The sequence below is a fragment of the Oncorhynchus gorbuscha genome, linkage group LG12 (genome assembly GCF_021184085.1).
Source record: "Oncorhynchus gorbuscha isolate QuinsamMale2020 ecotype Even-year linkage group LG12, OgorEven_v1.0, whole genome shotgun sequence".
NCBI lineage: Eukaryota > Metazoa > Chordata > Actinopteri > Salmoniformes > Salmonidae > Oncorhynchus > Oncorhynchus gorbuscha.
Genome location: NC_060184.1, coordinates 48207642 through 48234501, shown reverse-complemented (window position 1 = coordinate 48234501; position 26860 = coordinate 48207642). Strand labels below are relative to the sequence as shown.

At 45.0% G+C, this 26860-nt stretch overlaps 1 protein-coding gene across 1 annotated transcript in view; it reads right to left on the bottom strand.

The window, feature by feature from the left end:
• Positions 1-26860, bottom strand: part of LOC123991088 (plexin domain-containing protein 2-like) — a 172038-nt gene that overhangs the window by 64588 nt on the left and 80590 nt on the right. The window contains exons 3-5 of the mRNA XM_046292284.1: positions 22626-22772; positions 20435-20504; positions 5741-5863 (exon numbers count right to left, since the gene is read on the bottom strand). Of these exons, the coding sequence (XP_046148240.1) occupies positions 5741-5863; positions 20435-20504; positions 22626-22772 (340 nt within the window). The remainder of the gene's footprint in view (positions 1-5740; positions 5864-20434; positions 20505-22625; positions 22773-26860) is intronic.

Sequence of the window (26860 nt, the reverse complement as noted above, 5' to 3'; positions counted from 1 at the left end):
CGACACACAATTAATCTTCTCCTTTCCCCTTCTGATGACCAGGTGGCGAATCGCATCTCTGCATGTCTGGCAGACATATCAGTGTGGATGACGGATCACCACCTCAAGCTGAACTTCGGCAAGACGGAGCTGCTCTTCCTCCCGGGGAAGGACTGCCCGTTCCATGATCTCGCCATCACGGTTGACAACTCCATTGTGTCCTCCTCCCAGAGCGCTAAGAACCTTGGCGTGATCCTGGACAACACCCTGTCGTTCTCAACTAACATCAAGGCGGTGGCCCGTTCCTGTAGGTTCATGCTCTACAACATCCGCAGAGTACGACCCTGCCTCACACAGGAAGCGGCACAGGTCCTAATCAAGGCACTTGTCATCTCCCGTCTGGATTCCTGCAACTCGCTGTTGGCTGGGCTCCCTGCCTGTGCCATTAAACCCCTACAACTCATCCAGAACGCCGCAGCCCGTCTGGTGTTCAACCTTCCCAAGTTCTCTCACGTCACCCCGCTCCTCCGCTCTCTCCACTGGCTTCCAGTTGAAGCTCGCATCCGCTACAAGACCATGGTGCTTGCCTACGGAGCTGTGAGGGGAACGGCACCTCAGTACCTCCAGGCTCTGATCAGGCCCTACACCCAAATAAGGGCACTGCGTTCATCCACCTCTGGCCTGCTCGCCTCCCTACCACTGAGGAAGTACAGTTCCCGCTCAGCCCAGTCAAAACTGTTCGCTGCTCTGGCTCCCCAATGGTGGAACAAACTCCCTCACGACGCCAGGACAGCGGAGTCAATCACCACCTTCCGGAGACACCTGAAACCCCACCTCTTTAAGGAATACCTAGGATAGGATAAAGTAATCCTTCTCACCCCCCTTAAAATATGTAGATGCACTATTGTAAAGTGGATGTTCCACTGGATGTCATAAGGTGAATGCACCAATTTGTAAGTCGCTCTGGATAAGAGCGTCTGCTAAATGACTTAAATGTAAATGTAAATAAAAAAAATGCTGGGTTAAATATAACCCAGTGCTGGGTATATAGTGGACAGAACACGTTGGGTTATTTTGACCCAGCCAATTGGGTTGTTTTCATTGAAGACTGGAGGCGTGGCTTAGTAGGGGATAGTTATTTTTGGTCAGACACTGTCTGTCTGTCTCTACACTTCTGCTTTCAGAATACAAAGATCGCATAGAAAAAACAGGTGGAGACACACAAAAGTTGCATAGTGGTGTCACGACGTCTGCCGAGGTCCATCCCTCTCCTTGTTCGGGTGGCGTTCGGCGGTTGACGTCACCTGTCTTCTAACCATCGCCGATCCACATTTCATTTTCCATTTGTTTTGTCTTGTTTTCCCGCACACCTGGTTTTCACTCCCTCATTACTCATAATGCATTTAACCCTCTGTTTCCCCCACATGTCTGTGTGTGAAATTGTTATGTGTAAATGTATGTGCACTCCAGGCTGGTTTGCGCCGGGTTATTGTAAACAGTGTGTGTTTAGTTTTCTATCCCGTGTGTGCTTTGTTCGCCTCAATAAAGGGCTCCATTTGCGACGCATTTCTCCTTCCCTGCAGCCAGTTACGCACCCCTTTACAGAATTCCACACCCGAATTATGGAGACAGCAGGAGCAGGTACCCCTGGTAGTGGAGTCGAGGAGCTGCTCCACATCCCGGCGCAGCCACGGACCGCATCGACTGGGTCGTCCAGACGATGGACCGCAGGGAGAGACAGGAAGTCCCTCCAGCGCCCTCACCAGCACAACAGGGTTCTCCACTACTCAACCCCTCTGCACCTGGTTCCAGTGGGATTCGTATCGCACTTCACAGGGAGTAACGATGGGGCGGCAGCACTCTGCCAGGGTTTCCTGCTGCAGCTGGATTTATACCTGGCGACCGTTTACCCGGCTCTCTCGGGCCGTGAGAGGGTGTCCGCCCTCTCCTCGTGCCTCTCGGGGAAAGCTCTGGAGTGGGCCAACGCTGTGTGGGGAGATGGATATATGGCGCTGGACCACTTCGAGGATTTCACCCGCCGCTTCCAGGCCTTCTTCGACCACACGCCCGAGGGTAGAGAGTCTCTTCCACCTGAGGCAGGGGACGAGGAGCGCCCAGGAGTTCGCGATTGACTTTCAGACCCTGGCCGCCAGCGCTGGATGGAACGACAGGGCCCTGATCGACCACTATCGCTGCAGTTTGCGCGAGGACGTCCATCGGGAGTTGGCATGCAGGGACACCACCCTCACATTTGACCAGCTGGTGGATCTGTCCATTCGGCTGGATAACCTGCTGGCTACCCGCGGACGTCCAGATTGGGATCTGTCGGTTCCATTCCCCATTACCACCGCTCCGATAACATGGAGCTGGGAGGGGGGGGTACGGACCTCACAGGGTAACACCACGATCCTGGTCCGGGTCGGGTCAGAGGGGGGCTGCCTTAATCAACAGCCATGTCATCAGTGCCCAGGGACCAGTGGTTTAACTGCCTTACTCAGGGAGAGAACGATTTTTGTCAGCTCGAGGATTTGATCCAGCAATCTTTTGGTTACTGGCCCAAAGCTCTTACCCGGCTACCTGCTGCCATGTACAGTTGAAGACGGAAGTTTGCATACACCTTAGCCAAATACATTTACACTCAGTTTTTCACAATTCCTGACATTTAATCCCAGTAAATATTCCCTGTTTTAGGTTAGTTAGGATCACCACTTTATTTTAAGAATGATAGTAAAGAGAATGATTTATTTAAGCTTTTATTTCTTACATCACATTCCCAGTGGGTCAGAAGTTTACATACACTCAATTAGTATTTGGTAGCATTACCTTGAAATTATTTAATTTGGGTTAAACATTTCGGGTAGCCTTCGACAACATTTCCACAATACGTTGAGTGAATTTTGGCCCATTCCTGCTGACAGAACTGGTCAGGTTCTGAATGAGTCAGGTTTGTAGGCCTCCTTGCTCGTGCACACTTTTTCAGTTCAGCCCAAAAATGTTCTATAGGATTGAGGTCAGGACTTTGTGATGGCTACTCCAATACCTTGACTTTGTTGTCCTTAAGCCATTTTGCCACAACTTTGGAAGTATGCTTGGGGTCATTGTCCATTTGGAAGATCCATTTGCGACCAAGCTTTAACTTCCTGATTGATGTCTTGAGATGTTGGCTTTTTTTGTCTGGCTTTTTTTGGAGCAGTTTCTTCTTCCTTGCTGAGCGGCCTTTCAGGTTATGTCGATATTGGACTCATTTTACTGTGGATATAGATACCTTGCAACCTGTTCACTCCAGCATCTTCACAAGGTCCTTTGCTGTAGTTCTGGGATTGATTTGCACTTTTCGCACCAAAGTACATTCATCTCTAGAAGAAAGAACGAGTCTCCTTCCTGAGCGGTATGATGGCTGGTGGTCCAATGGTGTTTGTACTTGCGTACTATTGTTTGTACAGATGAACGTGGTACCTTCAGGTGTTTGGAAATTGCTCCCAAGGATGAACCAAACTTGTGGAGGTCTACAATTTTTGGCTGATTTCCTTTGATTTCCCCATGATGTCAAGCAAAGAGGCACTGAGTTTGAAGGTAGGAAATACATCCACAGGTACACCTCCAATTGACTCAAATTATGTCAATTAGCCTATCAGAAGCTTCTAAGCCATCATTTTCCTGAATTTTCCAAACTGTTTAAAGGCAGAGTCAATTTAGTGTATTTTTAACTTCTGACCCACTGGAATTGTGATAAGTGAAATATTCTGTCTGTAAACAATTGTTGGAAAAATTACTTGTGTCAAGCACAAAGTTGATGTCCTAACCGACTTGCCAAAACAATAGTTTGTCAACAAGAAATGTGTGGAGTGGTTGAAAACAAGTGCACCTAAGTGTATGTAAACTTCCAACTTCAACTGTAGATGCATGATGTCTTTGGAATTCCATGATACAAAATCTGCATGAGCTGTCAAGTCTAGACTTGAGAACTTGTTCTCAACTGGTCTACTGGTTAAATAAAGGTGAAATATATATATATATATATTTAAATTGGGTTGAGGTCGGGTGATTGTGGAGGCTAGGTCATCTGATGCAGCACTTCATTACTCTTCCTTCTTTGTCAAAAAGTGTTGGGTCATTGTTCTGTTGAAAAGCAAATGACAGTCCCACTAAGCGCAAACCAGATAGGATGGATGGCTGCAGATTGCTGTGGTACCCATGCTGGTAAATTGTGCATTGAATTCTAAATCAATCACAGACAGTTTCACCAGCAAAACAACCCCACACCATCACGCCTCCTCCTCCATGCTTCACGGTTGGAACCACACATGCGGAGTTTCTTGGCACAAGTAAGTATCTTCTTCTTATTGGTGTCCTTTAGTACAGTAGATGTGACTGTGCAGTAATTCGACCATGAATGCCTGATTCATGCAGTCTCCTCTGAACAGTTGATGTTAAGATATGTCTGTTACTTAAACTCTGAATAATTTATTTGGGCTGCAATTTCTGAGGCTGGTAATTCTAATGAACTTATCCTCTGCAGCAGAGGTGACTGTGGGTCTTCCTTTCCTGTGGCGGTCCTCATGAGAGCCAGTTTCATCATAGTGCTTGATGGTTTTTGCAACTGCACTTGAAGAAACGTTAAAAGTTCTTGACATTTTCCGTATTGACTGACCTTCATGTCTAAGTGTATGTAAACTTCCAACTTCAACTGTAGATGCATGATGTCTTTGGAATTCCATGATACAAAATCTGCATGAGCTGTCAAGTCTAGACACGGCCTTTTATTGTTTTCACATATTAAGGTTGGGCACTGAAGTATCTGAAAGCCACACCCCCATAGGCCATGCCTCTTGAAAATAACCTATGTATTACGTTAAAAAAGACCCCGCTGCTGAGTCAACCCAGCATGAAAACCCAACTGATGGTTAAATTAAGCCATGTTTGAAAAAATGGGTTATTTTCAAGATGCATTGACCTATTGAAGGCATGGCTTTAAGATGGTTATTTTGGCCACCTGTGAGAGTAAATGTCATTGTTGTTCATCATGTCAAGTTTGCACACTGCAAATTCCAATGTCCTTCTATATTTTTGCACATGACATATTTCAATGTACATTTTATAACATTATTTAAGCATTATAACAAAGTGGTGACTCTTGCAGCATTAGGATATGGCTTTTATGATGCTTACACACTTGTGTAAGCATCATAAAATCTACACAAGTGTCTGTGCTCAACCTTAACATGCGATAATAATACAACAGAACATGAACCGGAATGACATTTGCGCTTACAGGTGGCCAAAAATAACTAGCCATGCCCCTACTAAGCCGCTTCCAGTCTTCTATTCTTACCCGGTGGGTCATTGCTCAATAAGCCAGAATTAATAACCCAACAACCCAATTTAGTGGCCTAACTGGCTGGATTAAAATAACCCAACATGTGTTCTGTCCAATATTTACCCATATTGGGTTGTTTTTAACGCGGCATTTGTTTGAGTGTAACGGCACTCTATTCCCTAAATAGTGTACTTCTTTTGACCAAGTCTCAAAGGGCTCTTGATTTGAATATGTTTTTGTGGTTGCTACAATATGAAGAAATACAGAAAATACATTGAATGCCATGTGGGGCGGCAGGGTAGCCTAGTGGTTAGAGTGTTGGACTAGCAGCTGGAAGGTTGCAAGTTCAAGTCCCCGAGCTGACAAGGTACAAATCTGTCATTCTGCCCCTTAACTGACTTGCCTAGTTAAATAAAGGTCAAACAAATAAAATAAAAAATGTACCATTGTCGAAGTAGATGACGGTTGAGTTCCTGGAGACACTAGGGTCAAAGTTGGCCATGAGGGGGGCGATGTACTGGGTGGCCGTCAGCATTCTGTGGACCACGTCCCCTGTGTAGATGAACCCTGAGTGAGGGGGAAACATACAGCAGATATTACTCATTAAATACAATAGTCGCCAAAACACAACAATCTGCATGTCCATGTCATGTTCCCAGGCTAAGCTTCCTTCTCTGCCTGACACTCAAACCACACAAGTACAAACACCAGCAATTACTCTCACGGTTAGAGCGTTGGCCAAGTAACCAAAAGATCACCAGTTTCGAATTGAGCAAGGCATCTAACCCTAATTGCTCCAGGGTTGCTGTTGATAATGGCAGAGCTTGGACGTGGTCCCACTCTCCACGGGTGTCTCATGGAGAGTGGGGATATGCCAAAAACACATTTCCAATTCACACGTGAAAAAGGACAAATATAAGCACAATGTTTGAAGTCCCTTGCAAAATCTTTTCAGCCTCCTGAGGGAGAAGAGCCACTGTTGCGCATTCTTCACGACTATGTGCGTGCGCATGGCCCATTTTAAGTTGTATTCTTCAGTGATCCTATACGGAATACAGAACACTTATCTTAATTTGGTTGTAATCTAGAGGATAGAAAAAAATATAGATCCTCTATGAGGCTGTGGAGGGATCCAAGTTGTGGATTTAAAAGAAAACATGAATCATCAGCGTACAGTATCATCATATCACCTTTTGGCTGCTTTTTCTTCACTCTGCGGTCCAACTCCCAAACTGTGTCAATTTGTTTTTATTTTTTTATATTGTGTTATTGACTGTACGTTTGTTTATTTCATGTGTAACTCTGTGTTGTTGTTTGTGTCGCACTGCTTTGCTTTATCCTGGCCAGGTCGCAGTTGTAAATGAGAACTTGTTCTCAACTGGTCTACTGGTTAAATAAAGGTGAAATATATATATATTTTAATTGGGTTGCGGTCGGGTGATTGTGGAGGCTAGGTCATCTGATGCAGCACTTCATCACTCTTCCTTCTTTGTCAAAATGTGTTGGGACATTGTTCTGTTGAAAAGCAAATGACAGTCCCACTAAGCGCAAACCAGATAGGATGGATCGCTGCAGATTTTTGTGGTAGCCATGCTGGTAAATTGTGCATTGAATTCTAAATAAATCACAGACAGTTTCACCAGCAAAACACCGCCACACCTTCACGCCTCCTCCTCCATGCTTCACGGTTGGAACCACACATGCAGAGTTTCTTGACACAAGTAAGTATCTTCTTCTTATTAGTGTCCTTTAGTACAGTAGATGTGACTTTGCAGTAATTCGACCATGAAGGCCTGATTCATGCAGTCTTCTCTGAACAGTTGATGTTAAGATATGTCTGTTACTTGAACTCTGAAGAATTTATTTTGGCTGCAATTTCTGAGGCTGGTAATTCTAATGAACTTATCCTTTGCAGCAGAGGTGACTGTGGGTCTTCCTTTCCTGTGGCGGTCCTCATGAGAGCCAGTTTCATCATAGTGCTTGATGGTTTTTGCAACTGCACTTGAAGAAACTTTAAAAGTTCTTGACATTTTCCGTATTGACTGACCTTCATGTCTTAAAGTAAAGACGGACTGTTGTTTTTCTTTGTTTTTTGAGCTGGTCTTGTTATAATATGAACTTTGTCTTTTACCAAATAGGGCTATCTTCTGTATAACATCCCGACCTTGTCACAACACAACTGATTGGCTCATACGCATTAAGTATAGAAATTCCACAAATTAATTTAACAAGGCACACCTGTTAATTGAAATGCATTCCAGGTGAAGCTGGTTGAGAGAATGCCAAGAGTATGCAAAGCTGTCATCAAGTTAAAGAGTGGCTACTTTGAAGGATCTCAAATATTTTAACCAGGGTTCCTGAGTGGCGCAGTGGTCCAAGGCACTGCATCTCAGTGCTAGAGGTGTCACCACGTCCCTGGTTCGAATCCATTACATCTGGCTGTGATTGGGAGTCCCATAGCGTGGTGCACAATTGGCCCAGTGTTGTCCTGGTTTGGCTGGGGTAGACTATCATTGTAAATAAGAATTTGTTCTTCACTGACTTGCTTAGGTAATTAACGGTTAGAAAATTGTTTAAAACTTATTTAGCTACTATTTAGCTATTTTAGCTACTACATGATTCCATATGTGTTATTTCATAGTTTTGATGTCTACACTGTTATTCTACAAGGTAGCATTTCTATGTTGAAGATTTTCTTTTTCCCCATACACCATCCAGTTTGTTTAATTTGTATAATATATTAGACTTGATCTTTCTTGAATAAGTTCTTCCTCCTCCTTTCTTTTTGTTTTTCCTCTAAATTATTATGAGCCTCTATGGTACAGTTTTTATCGCTTTTGTTTTAGAGATGAGTAATGAATTGCATGGCCTCTAAAGCCACGTTTAAAAGTTTCACATATAATAAGGGGATTTGCTGTACCTATGTTAAGTCAGTTATAAATTCCTCTGTCCTAGTTAAAAGCAAGTTATCATCCAATAGGCCTTGATTACATTTCCAACATCCTCACCCACGTGGAAATTCAGTAAGAGTAATGTATATGCCAATTATGCAATTTATGTGTCCTTACAAACAGCATTAAGGATAAATATATACAGTATGTCTGCTGAGCACACCATACTCAATCAACACAAAGTAGACCTGCATAATTTACTGCTTATCAGCCAGTTGCCATTGTTATTAATGTTCTCCTGTGAAACAAAAAGTCCTGGCTATTCATCTTAAGGAAATATTCTGTACATAGAGGGGTACATTAACATTGATGATGCCAGAAAAAAAAATCTGTGACAGAGAGGTATAGCAAAGTCAGCTGCTGTGAAGATGCATTAAATAAATCAAAATGGCTGCATGTCCTCATCTTCCCTTTCCTTCTTGCTTTTTGGGGGGGGGGGGCGATTTGAGACTGACTGAAACTTTGACAGTAAAAGCAAAATAGTAAAAAAGCATTCTTAAAAGGTCACACGTAGCTGCAGTCAATTCACCGCCACTTTGTGTCATCATGTGTCTTCAACAACGGCTGTAAAAAAACAAATACATCACGAGAAAGGCCAAGAGCTCAGTCCCTCCCAGTGAGGAATCAATTCTGTTCTTAAGGACCTCACAGTCAAGTGTAGCCCCCACTCAGCACAGTGGGTGTGTGTATATCTGTGTGCCCCCACCAGTGCAGTCAGCAGAACTCAGAACCGTGGAGATATGGGAGAACAGGAGGATAGAAGTAGGAGAGGAGCAGGGGGGGAGGGGGAGTTGAGTCTACCTGGCCATGGAGGAGGGGATGATAGGAGGTGGATGAGGTGAGGAGGAGTTGAGTCTATCTGGTCATGGAGGAGGGGAGGATGAGAGGTATTGAAGGAGGAGAAGAAGGGGAGGAGGAGTAGGAGGAGGGGAAGTTGAGTCTACCTGGCCTGTGTTTGTCTCCAGTTGGCATACCTGTGGGCCTACTAGGTAAACATGGATGAGGGTGGGTGAGAGAGAGAGAGCCAGACATTCAAGGAAAGGAGAGAGAGGAGATTGAGAGGGGAGGGGGGATATAGTAGTCTACCTAGCCTTATCCTTTCATCTAACTACTCTTGAATGATTGCTTTCTCTCTCTTTCTCTTTCTCTCCCTCTCTCTCTCACACAACACACTGGGGGAGTTTGACACCAAATTATTTAACTCCGACTCAATCGTTGCATTCCATCAGCTCTAGTGTTTACCCAACAGCAGCCCAAATATGTACCTTATCTAACTTTCCTTTTCTACGCCACACCTTGTTTCCCCCATCTTTCTCCCTTTTCTTTCTTTCTATCTAGAAACAGCACATAGGGGCCCAGACTAAGAAGTACAGTGCAGGCCTGCATCATAACCACACAATGACCATCAGGGACACACACAAACAAGCACACTTTCACACACACACACTTTCACACACACACACACACACACACACACACACACACACACACACACACACACACACACACACACACACACACACACACACACACACACACACACACACACACACACACACACACACACACACACACACACACACACACACACACACACACACACACACACACACACACGCCTCTATGTTAAATGCTGCAAAGCTGTTAGGAGACTTTTGGCTCTGTGCCTGCTTCTCTGGGTAAATGAGAGAGACTTCTCTAACAATCTATTGCGAACAGAAAAACAGCCATCCGACAGCCTGGTTAGAAATTAGTCAGTCTCTCAATACGCTTAAGAACAGACACCCAGAAAGAGAGCCATTCAATAGGGACGCGGGATACCTAGTCAGTTGTGCAACTGAGTGCATTCAACTGAAATATGTCTTCCTGCATTTAACCCAACCACCTCTGAATCAGAGAGGTGCAGGGGGGCAGCTTTGATGGACATCGTTGGTACCCAGGGGGAAGTTGTTATGGGGGTTAATTGCCTTGCTCAAGGGCAGAACCACAGATATTTCCACCGTGCTAACTCTGGAATTTGAACAGTCAACCTTCTGGCTATTGTCCCAACGCTCTAACCGCTAGGCTACATGGCAGGCGAACTTGTTATGGCCATCACTTTAAGGAGGGGGACTGGACAGTAGATGATGAACGATTCAGCCAGGACAATTGGTAGCCAAAAGAAAAAGCGATAAAGAGGGCGTGTGAGAGACGGAGAAGGCAGAGAGAGAGAGAGGCGGAGAGAGAAAGAACAAGAAAGAAAGAGAGAGTGAGTGAGAGATGGAGAGACACAGACACAGAGACAATGCCAAATAGAGAGGGGGTAGAGGTGAAACAAGGAGATTGTTCCATTTTCAGCCCTGTTTATATATTCTGGTATCAGGGAGTACTGTTCTGTATATACTGGAGGAATCATTACCACAACCTCTTGACCAGCCGTTCTACTTTATTGGACATTCTGTCCAAACAAGCTAGTCGTTTCTCCATACTGAGCCCATGTTAGTTCTGGAGAGATTTCAGAGTTTAAAACAGCTGCCTGGAACAGGGAGCAGCCAGGATAGAAGGAACACATGCACACAGATTCGCACACACATATATGTCCGACACAAACATCTGCAGTGTATCTGGCCATTACCTTGGCTTATCTCCAAACAGCAGAGAAAACCACCTCTTCAATTAAGATAGAGGCTGTCCTCATTGTTCCTATGTAGTCAAAATGACAGGGGCTTTATGACACGCATAGAGAAGGCCAGACAGGAAGAGAGGAGAAACAACTGGTCTCACTACTGTCTCCCCACTGGGCACATACTGGTTGAATCAACATTGTTTCCACATCATTTCAATGAAATTACGTTGAACCAATGTGGAATAGACGTTGAATTGATGTCTGAGCCCAGTGAGTGCATACTGAGTGACCACCTTGTGTCTTTCTCCTTCCGCTGTTTGCCTGTCAGTGTGCAAGTGTGTGTGAGTGGAAGAGGATTTAATTAAGTGTGTGTGTGTGTGTGTGTGTGTGTGTGTGTGTGTGTGTGTGTGTGTGTGTGTGTGTGTGTGTGTGTGTGTGTGTGTGTGTGTGTGTGTGTGTGTGTGTGTGTGTGTGTGTGTGTGTGTGTGTGTGTGTGTGTGTGTGTGTGTGTGTGCCTGCGGGAGTGTGTGTGTGTGTGTGTGCATGCATGCGTGTGCGTATGTGTTTACTAGCTGCCTTGTTGTTCCACTGCATCCCACACACTCCTCTGGGGCTTCTGTGACGAGGATCTACATCAGCCCTGTGGCATCCCCATGAAACAAAGTATTTAACCAAAATGTGCCTGGAGAAAAACAGAGACGACAAGCCCAATACTTGTGCACAGAGGAATCTGGCGCTGAGGGTGAAATGTGTGTGTGTCCGTATGGGCTGTTTATGTCAGGGGTGCTGTCCTTGTCATGTTTTGTCGTTGGTTATCATGTCTTGTCTCTGTGCTTCCCTTCTGTTCGTTTCCCTCTGCTGGTCTTATTAGGTTCTTTCCCTCTTTCTATCCCTCTCTTCCCCTCCCTCTCTCTCTCTCTCGCTCTCTCTCCCTATCGTTACGTTCCTGCTCCCAGCTGTTCCTCATTCTCCTTAACTACCTCATTTACTCTTTTCACACCTGTCCCCTATTTTGCCCTCTGATTAGAGCCACTATTTCTCCCTCTGTTTTCCGCTTCTGTCCTTGTCGGATCCTTGTATGATGTTCGCTGTTCTGTGTCCTTGTCTCGCCCTGTCGTGTTTTATCTTCTTCAGATGCTGCGTATGAGCAGGTGTCTTAGTCTGCTACGGTCGGTGCCTTCCCGAAGCAACCTGCAGTCTATGGTCGAGTCTCCAGTCAGTCCTCGCAACTACGAGTGGATTTCAGTTTTTCCTGTTTTGTTTTCTCCTTGATATATCCAGGATGATTACTTTTGTCATATACTGGAATAAAGACTCTGTTTTCGTTAAGTCGCTTTTGGGTCCTCATTCACCTGCATAACAGTCCTAGTAAAGACACCACACAGCTGCATTTCTACCGTCGGTCTCTCTGGCAGCTGGGGTTACAGAGGGATCAGATCGCATATCACCACTCTGCTTGTGTCTCAAATGACACGCTATTCCCTATATGGTGTGCTACCTTTGACCAGGGCCCATAAGGCTCTGGTCAAAAGTAGTGCAATATATGGGAAATAGGGTGACATTTGGAACACATATTCTGACAGACAGTGCCTGTCGTTACCGCTACAACCTCCAGCCGCCAGACGCTGCTCAACGCTTGGCCCTGACAGCACCAGCAACACTTTATAGAACAACAACACCTCTTTTGTTACGTCTGTTATGAGGTGATTCATATCAAAGAGTTGACGCAACACATCATGTCACGACACCACGTCCTATGTCACTTTGTTTTGTGTTGTCATGTGATTTATTTCAATGTGTCAAATCAAATGTTATTTGTCAAATGCGCTGAATACAACCTTACAGTGAAGTGCTTATTTACAAGCCCTTAACCAACAATGCAGTTTAAGAAGAATACCTGTTTAGAAGCCTCTTGGACCTAGATTTGCGCTCCGGTACCGCTTGCCGTGTGGTAGCAGATAGAACAGTTTATGACTAGAGTGGCTAGAGTCTACCACCGCCTGGTATAGAGGCCCTGGATGGCAGGAAGCTTGGCCCCAGTGATGAGGTGGGCCCTACGCACTACCCTCTGTAGTGACTTGCAGTCAGAGGCCGATCAGTTGCCATACCAAGCAGTGATGCAACCCGTCAGGATGCTCTCGATGGTGCAGCTGTAGAACCTTTTGATGATCTGAGGACCCATGCCAAATCTTTTCAGTCTCCTGAGGGGGAATAGGTTTTGTCGTGCCCTCTTCACGACAGTCTTGGTGTAATTGGACCATGTTAGTTTGTTAGTGATGTGGAGGCTAAGGAACTTGAAGCTCTCAACCTGCTCCACTGCAGCCCTGTTGATGAAAATGGGGGCATGCTCGGTCCTCCTTTTCCTGTAGTCCACAATCTCCTTGGTCTTGATCACGTTGAGTGAGAGGTTGTTGTCCTTGCACCACACAGTCAGGTCTCTGACTTCCTCCCTATAGGCTGTCTCATTGTTGTTGGTGATCAGGCCTACCACTGTTATGTCATCTGCAAAATTGATGATGGTGTTGGAGTCATGCCTGGCAACGCAGTCATGAGTGAACAGGGAGAACATGAGGGGACTGAGTACACACTCCTGAGGGGCCACCGTGTTGAGGATCAGCGTGGCGGATGTGTTGTTACCTACCCTTACCACCGGTGGGCAGTCCGTCAGGAGGTCCAGGATCCAGTTGCAGAGGGAGGTGATCAGCCCCAGGGTCCTTAGCTTAGTGATGAGCTTTGAGTGCGCTGTGGTTGAACGCTGAGCTGTAGTCAATGAATAGCATTCTCACATGGGTGTTCCTTTTGTCCAGGTGGGAATGGGCAGTGTGGAGTGCAATAGAGATTGCATCATCTGTGGATCTGTTGGGGAGGTATGCAAAAAGGAGTGGATCTAGGGTTTCTGGGATAATGGTGTTGATGTGAGCTATGACCAGCCTTTCAAAGCACTTCATGGCTACAGACGTGAGTGCTACGGGTTGGTAGTCATTTAGGCAGGTTATCTTCGTGTTCTTGGGCACAGAGACTATGGTGGTCTCCTTGAAACATGTTGGTATTACAGACTCAGACAGGGAGAGGTTGAAAATGTCAGTGAAGACACTTGCCAGTTGGTCAGCGCATGCTTGGAGTACACGTCCTAGTAATCCGTCTGGCGCTACGGCCTTGTGATAGTTGAACCTGTTTAAAGTCCTTACTCACATCGGCTGCAGAAAACATGATCGCACTGTTGTCCGGAACAGCTGAGGCTCTCATGCATGTTTCAGTCTTACTAGCCTCAAAGCGAGCATAGAAGTAATTTATCTCCTCAGGTTGCCTCGTGTCACTGGGCAGCTCTCGGCTGTGCTTCCCTTTGTAGTCTGTAATAGCTTGCAAGCCCTGCCACATCCGACAAGTGTCAGAGCCAGTGTAGTATGATTCGGTCTTAGTCCTGTGTTGACGCTTTACCTGTTTGATGGTTCGTCGAAGGGCACAGCGGGATTTCTTATAAGCTTTTGGGTTAGAGTCCCGCTCCTTGAAAGTGGCAGCTCTACCGTTTAGCTCAGTGCAGATGTTGTCTGTAATCCATGGCTTCTGGCTGGGGTATGTACGTACGGTCACTGTGGGGACGACGTCCCCGATGCACTTATTGAAGAATCCATTGACTGATGTGGTGTACTCCTCAATGCCATCGGAAGAATCCCGGAATGTATTCCAATCTGTGCTAGCAAAACAGTCCTGTAGTTTAGCATCTGCTTCATCTGACCACTTTTTTATTGACCGAGTCACTGTTACTTCCTGCTTTAATTTGATATTGTATGCAGGAATCAGGAGGATAGAATTTGCCAAATGGATCGCGAGGAAGAGCTTTGTACGCGTCTCTGTGTGTGGAGTAAAGGTAGTCTTCTTTCCCCTCTGGTTGCACATTTAACATGCTGGTAGAAATGAAGTAAAACGGATTTAAGTTTCCCTGCATTAAAGTCTCCGGCCACTAGGAGCATGGACAAACTACAAGGAGACAGAATGTGTCTCCTTCCTGTGCGTTATGATGGCTGCGTGGTCCCATGAAGTTTATACTTGCGTACTATTGTTTGTACAGATAAACGTGGTACCTTCAAGCGTTTGGAAATTGCTCCCAAGGATGAACCAGACTGGTGGAGGTCTACAATTTTTTTCTGAGGTCTTGGCTGATTTCTTTTGATTTTCCCATGATGTCAAGTAAAGACGCACTGAGTTTGAAGGTAGGCCTTGAAATACATCCACAGGTCCACCTCCAATTGACTCAAATTATGACAATTAGCCTATCAGAAGCTTCTAAAGCCATGACATCATTTTCTGGAATTCTCCAAGCTGTTTAAAGGCACAGTCAATGTAATGTATGTAAACGTCTGACCCACTGGAATTGTGATACAGTGAATTATAAGTGAAATAAGCTGTCTGAAAAATGACTTGTGTCATGAACAAAGTAGACTTGCCAAAACTATAGTTTGTTTACAAGAAATTTGTGGAGTGGTTGAAAAACAAGTTTTAATGACTCGAATCTAAGTGTATGTAAACGTCCGACTTCAACTGTATGTCTCCTCTCATAGACCTACACCATGCCACACTGATGGAAAGGTCAACACTCCCAGGAAGATAACACGATTACAATGGAGGGAAGTGTACAGTTGGAGAAGGGCAGGGCCAGGAGGGGAAAAAGCTAGCTAAATGGATTGATAGGCTGGGAGGTGGAGCAGTAGTTGATGGAGAGGGGAATGAAGGGAGGGGTGGACGCTGAAACGGAGGGGTTTGAGCTCGGATTTACAGAGGCAGAGTTCTGGGTCCTGCCGTTCCTCCTCTCCTCCATCACACTGTCTCTGTCTGAAGGACTCTTTATCTCCTCTGGGCTAGCTGCTAGCTGCTTTATCTCCTCTGGGCTAGCTTCTAGCTGCTAACAGTCTCTATGCTGTATGTGTCCCATATGGCACCCTTTCCCCTTTATAGTCCCAAAAGTTGCGCACCAGATAGGGAATAAGGTTCCATTTGGGATGCACCCCTATTCATCTCTCATCACCACAACACTGTTCTGGCTGTTCCATGCTTTACAAGCTAGCTCTGTGGTAGTTGGATATACTGAAGCTAGGGAAGAACATTCACTTTGCCCAATAATAGTAATTTGTCCTATAAAGGTCAATAATAAATCAAGAAAATGATATATTCGGATGATGATAATTATAATCATAATGATGATGATGCTGATTTATATTTCTACCAGTATTGTAACAGTCTAATGTGAGCAGACGTTGTTGGAATAGTTGGGTATGGTTTACTCATGACTCTCTGATGTGATAATTGCCACTGCAGACGTTGTGGTTTCAGCCTCATTCTCAGTGGAAAATACTCCTCATCCTCCCTCCTCCCTAGCGCTGTTGGAACATTTACTAACACACTCGCCTCTTTTCTAACGTGTCTGACTCGCTCTGGTCTGTTGCACACATGCTTGCACACATACTTGTTCATACTGTCATATCACTCCTAATACACATGTACGTATATCAATAGGTTATTATTACAGCACTTGGCAGTGTAGGTCATTTTCCAAGTCCAAACCCTTGTCTGGTTTTTCCCTGCAACGCGCCCCTGTGGGCCCTGGTCAAAGTAGTGCACTATGTAGGGAAATATGGTGCCATTTGGGATGCATCCCAGGACTGGTTGGTATTGCTGAGTGTTGGGGACTGGGAGTGGTGGTGGTTCCCCCCCCCCCAAGTCTAGCAGGCTGGCCATTGATGCTGAGTGTTGTAGGTGGTTGTGTACCAACTGCCTGGAGGACTTGTGCTGAGGGCTGTTGGTGGTTTTGTACTGCGGTCTGTGTCAGACGAGGGTTTTCAATCCTCCCTCAGCTCGTTTGGCTGGGCTGGCAGTAACTTCCCAGTCTACAGACTGAGGAGGCAAGATAAACATGGTGCCGGAGGGAATGGCTGCCATTTTATGGGCTCTTAACCAACTGTGGTATTTTATTTTATTTATTTGTAACTTATTTTGTACATAATGTCGCTGCTACCAACTCTTCTGGACATCAGAACAGTGATTACCCACCTTGAATTGGAGAAATCATTTTTCTTCAATGAGTCAGACTAGAGGGATTTACTCCAGACACCCGAACAGGCCCTCATCTCCGTCATTAGCAGTAGGAAGAGACTAAGGTTTTGCAAAAGGAGATCGGGGTGCCTTGTGAGGATCAGGCGACGAGTTGCTAATCTGCCTGTGCCATCGGTAATATTGGCCAACGTAAAATCACAGGATAATAAAATGGACAAACTAACAGCATGTATATTCTACCAACGGGACATTAAAGACTGTAATATCTTGTGTTTCACCGGGTCATGGCTGAACGACGACATGAACAACATACAGCTGGCGGGTTATACACTGTACTGGCAGGATAGAATAGCAGCCTCTGGTAATAAAGGGGTGAAAGTCTATGTATATTTGTAAACAACACCTGGTGCACGATATCTAAGGAAGTCTCAAGGTTTTGCTCGCCTGAGGTAGAGTATTTCATGATAAGCTGTAGACCACACTACCTAGAGAGTTTTCATCAATATTCTTTGTAGCTGTCTATTTACCATCACAAACCGATGCCGCCACTAAGACCGCTCTCAATGAGCTGTATAAGGCCATAAGCAAACAGGAAAACGCTCATCCAGAGGCGGCGCTTTCAAGGAGCGGGACTCTAACCCGGAAGCTTATAAGAAATCCCGCTATGCCCTCCGACAAACCATCAAACAGGTAAAGCGTCAATACAGGACTTAGATGAAATCGTGCAAAACCGGCTCCAACACTCGTTGGATATGGCAGGGCTTGCAAACTATTACAGACTACAAAGGGAAGCACAGCCGAGAGCTGCCCAGTGACACCAGCCAACAAGACGAGCTAAATTACTTCTATGCTTGCTTCGAGGCAAGTAACATTGAAACATGCATGAGAGCATCAGCTGTTCCGGATGACTATGTGATCATGCTCTCCGCAGCCGATGTGAGTAAAGCCTTTAAACAGGTCAACAATCACAAGGACGTGTACTCCGAGCATGCGCTCGGCAAGTGTCTTCACTGACATTTTCTAACGCTCCTTGTCGGAGTCTGTAATACCAACATGTTTCAAGTAGACCACCATAGTCCCTGTGCCCAAAAACACTAAGGTAACCTGCCTAAATGACTACCAACCCATAGCACTCACATCTGTATCCATGAAGTGCTTGAAAGGCTGGTCTTGGCTCACATCAACACCATTCCTAGAAACCCTAGATCCACTACAATTTGCATACCTCCCAAACAGATCCACAGATGATGCAATCCCTATTGCATTCCACATTGCCCTTTCCCACCTGGACAAAAGGAACTCCTATGTGAGAATGCTATTGATTGACTACAGCTCAGCGTTCAACAACACAACGACCTCAAAGCTCATCACTAAACTAAGGACCCTGGGACAAACACCTCCCTCTACAACTGGATCCTGGACTTCCTGATGGACTGCCCGCCTGTGGTAAGGGAAGGTAACAACACATCCGCTATGCTGATTCTCAACACAAGGGCCCCTCAGGGGGATCCTGTACTCCCTGTTCACTCATGACTGCATGGCCAGGCACGACTCCAACACCATCATCAAGTTTGCTGACAACACAACAGTGGTAGGCCCGATCACCGACAACGATGAGGCAGCCTATAGGGAGGAAGTCAGAGACCTGACTGTGTGGTGCAAGGACAACAACCTCTCCCTCAACGTGATCAAGACCAAGGAGATTGTGGACTACAGGAAAAGGAGGACCGATCACGCTCCCATTCTCATCGACGGAGCTGTAGTGGAGCAGGTTGAAAGCTTAAAGTTTCTTGGCGTACACATCACCAACAAACTAACATGGTGCAAGCACATCAAGACAGTCGTGAAGAGGGCACGACAAAACCTTTTCCCCCTCAGGAGACTGAAAAGATTTGGCATGGGTCCTCAGATCCTCAAAAGGTTCTACAGCTGCACCACCGAGAGCATCCTGACGGGTTGCATCACTGCCTGGTATGGCAACTGATTGGCTCCCGACCGCAAGGCACTACAGAGGGTAGTGCGCCCAGCCCAGTACATCACTGGGGCCAAGCTTCCTGCCATCCAGGGCCATAATATACCAAACGGTGTCAGAGGAAGGCCCTAAAACTCTCTGCTACCGCACAGCAAGCGGTACCGGAGCCCCACGTCTAGGTCCAATTGGCTTCTAAACAGCTTCTACGTCCAAGCCATAAGACTCCTGAACATCTAATCAAATAACTTCCCAGACTATTTGCATTTCCCCCCTTTTACGCTGCTGCTACTCTCTGTTATTATCTTTACATAGTCAATTTAATAACTCCATCTACATGTACATAATCACCTCAATTACCTCGACTAACCAGTGCCCCGCACATTGACTCTGTACCGGTGCCTCCTCTATATTGCCTCACTATTGTTATTTTACTGATGCTTTTTAATTATTTGTTACTTTTATTTATTCCTTATGTTTTTTGTATTTTTCTTAAAACTGCATTGTTTGTTAAGGGCTTGTAAGTAAGCATTTCACTGTAAGGTGTTGTATTCAGCACGTGACAAATGACATTTGATCTGATTTGAAAAGAACCTGTTTGACCCTTTGCAGCATCCCTTTACAGCATCTCAGACACACACACAAACACAAACAGCAGTGACACAAACAGCTAACACAAATACAAAATCAAAGACGCAAGCGCGCAAACACACCGTTATCTACAGTTTTGCCAGAAGACATGCTTCTGTCCACCAGATAATGATTTCTCTCAACTCATTACATACTCTTCTCAGCCGTGGAACAATAAGTGAACGGCTGTTCACAGGATTGGTTAACTCTGGACACTACTTTGGTGTCTGGAGAGTTAGGAGGTAAATCAACCTTTAACTTGTTCGGAATTATGTCCAAAAGACATTTCGATTGGATGCTTAGATGTCCCTTCAGACAGCCGAAGGGCAATTCAGACAGCTGTCTGAGTATTTTTATAACAAATAATAATATATATTTTTTAATTTAACTGTGTTATCTTAATGTTTATTTAATGTATGTATATATCTATACCTGCCTATTGATATGTTTTTTTTTATTGTGCGGGGCTCATTTGCAAAAGAGACATTAGTCTCAGTATGACTTAATAAAAGGTTAATAATAATAATAATAATAATAATATATGCCATTTAGCAGACACTTTTATCCAAAGCGACTTACAGTCATGTGTGCATACATTCTACGTATGGGTGGTCCCGGGGATCGAACCCACTACCCTGGCGTTACAAGCGCCATGCTCTACCAACTGAGCTACAGAAGGACCATAATGATAATATGCTATGTATAATTCCAATGGTAAGCAAAAAAAATGAAAGCCAAGCACACACACACACACGCACGCACGCACGCACGCACGCACGCACGCACGCACACACACACACACACACACACACACACACACACACACACACACACACACACACACACACACACACACCATTCCCCCTCTGCTCGCATCAATTCCATCTCCCTCAATCACATCAACACTGTAGCTCAGGAAGAGGTTGTTCACTTACCACCAGTTGCCACGGTGAGATCACGCAGGAAATGTCCATAGAAGGGAAAATCGAAGGAAAGATTTACTCTCTGCATGAAAAAAACAAACAAACACAGATGACGCAGGTCAGAAAGAGAGCTCCGAAAAGACAGAAAAGTACTCACTAGGATTCAGTCAGAGAAAGAAGGTGTAGACAAAGAGGCACTCGGGAGAGAGACAATTCCCAAACTCTACCTTTTTCAGTCCTTGTGGTAGTTGACTTTAAATTTGACCACAAGCCAAGTTGTGAATTGTTTTCAAGCAAATGTAAAACTCCCAGGATAAAATACGCACCATTGTGGTTCTGAAAAGAAAGCATTTATGAGTTTCATAGACCTTCATGAAGTTTGATGAAACATGTTTCCCCAATGGAAAACCTTGTCTTCCCCCAAAGGGCAGAGACTCAGCCAAGAGCTCGAACATAAAAGTAGATGTATTTGTCAGTCATTTTTCAATTACATTTTCTGGTCAAAACAAGATTAGTACTAAAACGTGTTGATAACAACCAGTAAAAAAAGCCTGAATGAGCTGACTACAGTATATTCCTAGTAAAGTATAACATTTATAGATTTCTGAATTCATATGCTATTTGGATTTTACAGTCTACCACACTGTTTGATACTATTGCTGTGTTAGATAGAGTAACTGAATCGATTACAGTGACAAGGTGAATGTTTACAGCACTGCTTCGAGGAAGCAGGACACTACACTCACTTGAGTCACTATACAGGACTCTACCATGGCATGTGTCCCAAATGGCACCCTATTCCCTAGCGCACTTCTTTTGATCACGGCCCACTCCGGTCAAACGTAGGGCACTGTGTAGGTAATAGGATGTCATTTGGGGCGTATACATGTTGCTTCAATAGCATATGCTGGGTATGATAGAGAATAGAGAGCATAACTCCATGGCAAACGCAGCTGCATGATCCAGGATTCAACCAGGGGAAGTAAATGCTGCGGCCTACCACAGTCAATTACTATGACTAAACACAGACTTTCAACAGCCGAGCTTCTCTGCTTCATTTTGATGAACTCGACCTCTGTTTTTTTTGTGTTTTTTTTACGAACCTATTGACTGACTATGCTATGTGGGTATTCCAACACGCTGGGACTGGCACAGCATAGTGCCAGAAATCAACACTACACATACTGAGACATATTTCTGCCACCCCTAGCCCCCTCATGGTGTCCTCTGTGGGTGTCTCCCAAATGGCACCGTATTTCCTATATAGTGCACTACGTTTGACCTATGGGCTCTGGATAAAAGTAGTGCCCTGCACAGTGAAGGTCCTTGTTTGGTCTGAATGGGGTTTGGTACCGCCGGCTGGGCTGGCTGGCACTGATATCCCCAGGCCAAATGGCCCGTGCCTGATGTGATGTAGCGCTCAGTTTAGCCTGTTTCCCTCAGTCTCCTCTTCTCTCCTGCCTCAATGACCATTCACTTTCAAATGACAGATGGGAGGAAAGAGGGGAGCATTTATGTCCAGCATCAACATATTGATTCTCTGGACACAGCCAAAGTCTGAGCGCACTGTATGTCCCAAATAACCCTATTCCCAATGTAGTGCACTACTTTCAACCAGGGCCAATAGGTCAAAGGTAGTGCACTATGTAGGGAAGAGGATGCCATTTGGGACACAGCCTGAGAAAACTTCCCAATCCCACTTCCTCTCTTCTTTCACTGTGGAAGAAGAATAAAAGCTGCCCTCTTCAGTTAAAAGGGAAACTGTGCCCCAGTTTGTATATTTCAATCCATCATCTAGTGATTGAAGGTGGTTGGGGAGAATACACAATGTGAAACTCCATTTTGTGTCTTTATTTGTTGTGGTCGGGCCACTGTTCCATTGTTTCCCCGGTTACACTTTTATAAGTGACTTCATAAACTCTCCTCCCTCTTGTCATGTTCGTGCAGAGGTAGTGTGCTCCGGAGTGAAGCTTTTCTAGGTACAGATCTAGGATCTCCCCCCAATCCTAACCTTAACCATTAGTAGGGGAATGCAAAACTGACCCAAGGTCAGCGTCTAGGGGCAATTTCACCCGACTGCTGCAGGCGTTCATCTCCCCCTGCAGAGTCTGACCAATGCCCCATTGATGTCAGTCTATATGATATCATACAACTTCAAGGTGTCTACACTTTTAATCAGAATCTGAGAGGAAGGTTGTCTTACCGCAGCTTGCCTGTGAGTGTTGGACAGGATGCCATGGATCTTCACCTTGTCCTTGTCCATCTGGTCAACGTTTACCCACAAGTCTTTGCTCATGGGGTCCGTGGGGCCGTAGGTCTTCGATGTGTAGTAGTTGTGATCTGTGTCCTCCTGTTGGACACAAAACAAAAGCACTGATTGGTTACACTTGATTTGGAGCATCCCTTTACAGACGGTCTATAGAAGGTCTATTAGAACCCGAAACGAAAAGCATCCATTCAATAAGTTGCCATTTGGTCGACAGCAAGATAGTAAGAGACGAGAGTTGTTGCTCGTAGTGTGGGATTTAAGAAAGGCAGAGCGCTCAAACGTGGTTGGGCAGGGAGGGATAGTCGGGAATGAGAGTGGATGTAACCCTGTGCCTTGGGTGACTTATTCAAATAGAGCCTCTGCTCCTCCATGTACATTAACTCAGCCGCATGACGCGACGTGCTGTAGCAAGAGAGGGACATCTCTCTCTCTCTCTCCTCTTTTCTATCCCGTGCTCTCTCTCTCTCTCTCTCTCCTCTTTTCTATCCCGTGCTCTCTCTCTCTCTCCTCTTTTCTATCCCGTGCTCTCTCTCTCTCTCTCTTCCTTTGCTGCTCAGACCCTAACAGACTAAATCAAATCTCTCTTCTGCACACATTCTGTCCTAGGCAATTTCCAAACCCAGACAAATTCTTTCCAAACTTGAATTTGAATTTAGACATCCACTCAACAATCTCTGGATGTATTGTTATTGTGCCATACATATAAAATTCATATAGACTAGCACTAACAACCATGGAATAGTATTATTATACAGAATTCATTTATAGAAAGTTATTCCTACATCTCATTAGGAGATATCAGCTTTATTTCATTTATTTTTATTTTTTACTTGTACCCCTTTCCCTACCCAATTGGTAGTTCCAGTCTCGTCCCATCGAAGCAACTCAGATTCGGGAGAGGCGAAGGTCAAGGAGTCCGCTGCGCCACTCGGGAGCCCCAGAATTCAGCTTTTCAATTAACATTACTTTTGCTGACAGGTACTGTCTATGGAACAATACGGTTGTGTAGGCTTGCATGGCTTTTGAATATTATCTGCATAAGACATGGAAGACTAGTCTGAAATGATAAAGGTTATAGTTAAATGTGTGACTACGATTGCAACTGAGTAAAAACTATAGAACTGAATTGGAACAATGATATTGTATAGGCTGGAGAGGGGAATGTTGTGTGTGTGTGTGTGTGTGTGTGTGTGTGTGTGTGTGTGTGTGTGTGTGTGTGTGTGTGTGTGTGTGTGTGTGTGTGTGTGTGTGTGTGTGTGTGTGTGTGTGTGTGTGTGTGTGTGTGTGTGTGTGTGTGTGTGTGTGTGTGTGTGTGTGTGTGTGTGTGTGTGTGTGTGTGTGAGTGTGTGTGTGTGTGAGTGTGTGTGTGAGTGAGTTCTGTAGGCTTCTTCACTCAGAAGTGGTCGTAATAGCAGCTAATCAAATTAGGACAGGCAGAAAGCATGACTTCCTGCACTCCTAAAAGCCTGGCCCATAGGTTAATGGAGTGAAAAAGGCCCGTTCACGTTTTTTAACGGACACATTCATGAGAGTTTTTACGAGCGATGTGGACGCTGCACGACTCCTTTTACTGTTTCCTGTATGGAGTAACCCGAACGCCCTGCACTGGACCCATATCTCTGCCTGCATCCCAAATGGCACGCTATTATGTATATAGTGGACTACTTTTGACCAGGGCCCATAGGGGATAGGGTGTCATTTGGGACAGACCCTGTAACAGCCGGTAGAACGTTTTTTTTAATGGGACATCTTCTCTGGGCCTCTCGTAAACCCCAAATACAAAATATTGCCTATCATCCCCTGGCCAATAGTAGTGTAATATAAATGGAAAAGGGTGCCAAAAGGGTGGAATAGGGACATAACAAGATGTTTTCGACTATAGACAAGTGAAATGTTGCTTACAAAGACACCGTAACCAGTCTCTCCAAATGACAAGTCAGCAGACATCATGCCAAACAAAGACAACATCTTAGAAAATATGCTGAATCTCTACTTTGAACTTTGATAATATTCAGCAGCTTTGGAAGTTGCCCAATTGTGCTGCTTGGAGGGAGAGAGAGGAGGTTTTTCAACTGACCTCTATCAGACTGATAAGTAGGACATGCTGAGCTTTGTGCTTCCTCTGATAATATAATATTGTGCTTCCTCTGTGTGTGTGTGTGTGTGTGTGTGTGTGTGTGTGTGTGTGTGTGTGTGTGTGTGTGTGTGTGTGTGTGTGTGTGTGTGTGTGTGTGTGTGTGTGTGTGTGTGTGTGTGTGTGTGTGTGTGTGTGTGTGTGTGTGTGTGTGTGTGTGTGTGTGTGTGTGTGTGTGTGTGTGTGTGTGTGCGTGCATGTGTTTCACTGAGGTGGGCTAATCAAAGAGCTGTGAAAAACACTACACAAACTAAACCAACACAAATAACTCTTTCATTGAAAATAAACACTTAATATTATTTTCCTTGGAGAACAGTAATCTGAAAGATGTGTGGGCCTCAATACAACCCACACTGTAATACTAGAGTGTAGAATAGAGAGAGAGACTGTTCTGGCTTTACGTAGCCCTAGTGGGATTAATACACATTAAAACCCATTAATTCAAGCTAGGCATCACAGATGGGATATTGCTTTTGATTAATTGGTCGACCTTAAACACACTTCACCAAAGATGTTGAATCGCATTTGCGAGCGACCCGTGCAGACAAAGCTTGTTAGGAAAACAAACACCCTGTAGTAGCCAGTCAGGCTTACTCAGCAGATTTGTTTTGGGGGTTCGGAAACAAGGACGCTTGTAAAACAAAAGAAAACGAGTACTGCTAGACACAAACAGAGCCTTGTTACGTTTCCTACTAATCAGCACAAGATGTGTTGGCTATTTCAGGCCATCTTTGGAGAGGCGGAGAGGATGGAAGGAGGGAGGAACTCCTTGGAGGTAAGAGGGGGCCAGCTGGCTGTTCTCGCCCCAGGTTCCCCTCCCCTTCCCTGGGGTGGAGGGATCAGAGGGTTGGGAAGGCTGCCATCCTCCAGCTGGGCGTCAGGGGGAGGCAAAGAGGGACGCTGGATGCCAAGGTCAGAGAGCAGAGACACAAGGGGGTACATAGACGGGGTGGATGGGAATAGGTTCAAAAGGCCATAGGAAAGATGGCGGAGCATTTGACCCATTAATTTTAACCAGAATTCCTATGTACTGTTTGTTATATTGTGTATGCCCGCAGGCTGAGAAATATATATATCTTGACAGATAGAAGGGGAGAGGAAGGAAGGGTGGGTGGGTAGGAAGGAATGGTTGAGTTGAGGTGACTGGCAGATGGATGGATGATGGGAGAGAGAGAGGAAAGAGAGATTGAAACCCAACCAGTCAAACCTGAATGCATTCCCTACTCTGTCCATCACAGCCCAGAAACAAGATGAAGAAAATATATATAGTCAATGTCGGTGTGTCACTGACCTGACATCGAATCCAGTTTTGCGGTTGTATAAATTCAGAATTTATGAGGCAACAAATAAACCCACATACAGTATGCTGTATGTGTTGCATTCAGTGAACCAAACAATCTCCAATTCACTTTCCAATTGAATGTTCGAGGCATTTACTCAAGTTCAATAATAATGCATTCAGGCGGAGTCTGAATATCTTTATACCAATGTTTTACGTTTCAGAATGCCTCTGTCATCTCTAAGAGATTCTGACAAAGATATGTATTGCCATGCTGGGGGATTGCTCCAAGCATTTCAGCAAAGTAAAAGAAGCTGAGATGTTAGAGAAATATTTCTCAGCCAGACATTTACCTGTGGGTATAATCACTTAGCTCAGACCAGGGACAATGTTTTCATGGTGCAAGATAGTTCAAATCTGTGCAAAATACACATTAAAAAACTCTTTAGAAGCTGAATAAATCTTTTAAGTGCCAACTGTATATATATTTTTATTTAAAAATAAAGAATGTACATCTGGGTTTTGTGCCCACCACAGAGCAGAGACAGCATTAGTTAAAGTGATACATGATCTTAAAGCCAGCTCTCTGTCCTTGTACTCTTGGATTTAAGTGCTGCATTCGACACTGTGTGTTATTTTAGATTCTGAACTCAATTTCGAATCACACATTAGGAATGTGACCAAAATAGCTTCTTACCACCTGAGGAACATTGACAAGGTAGGGTTGTTTCTCTCTGAGGCTGATACAGAGACTCA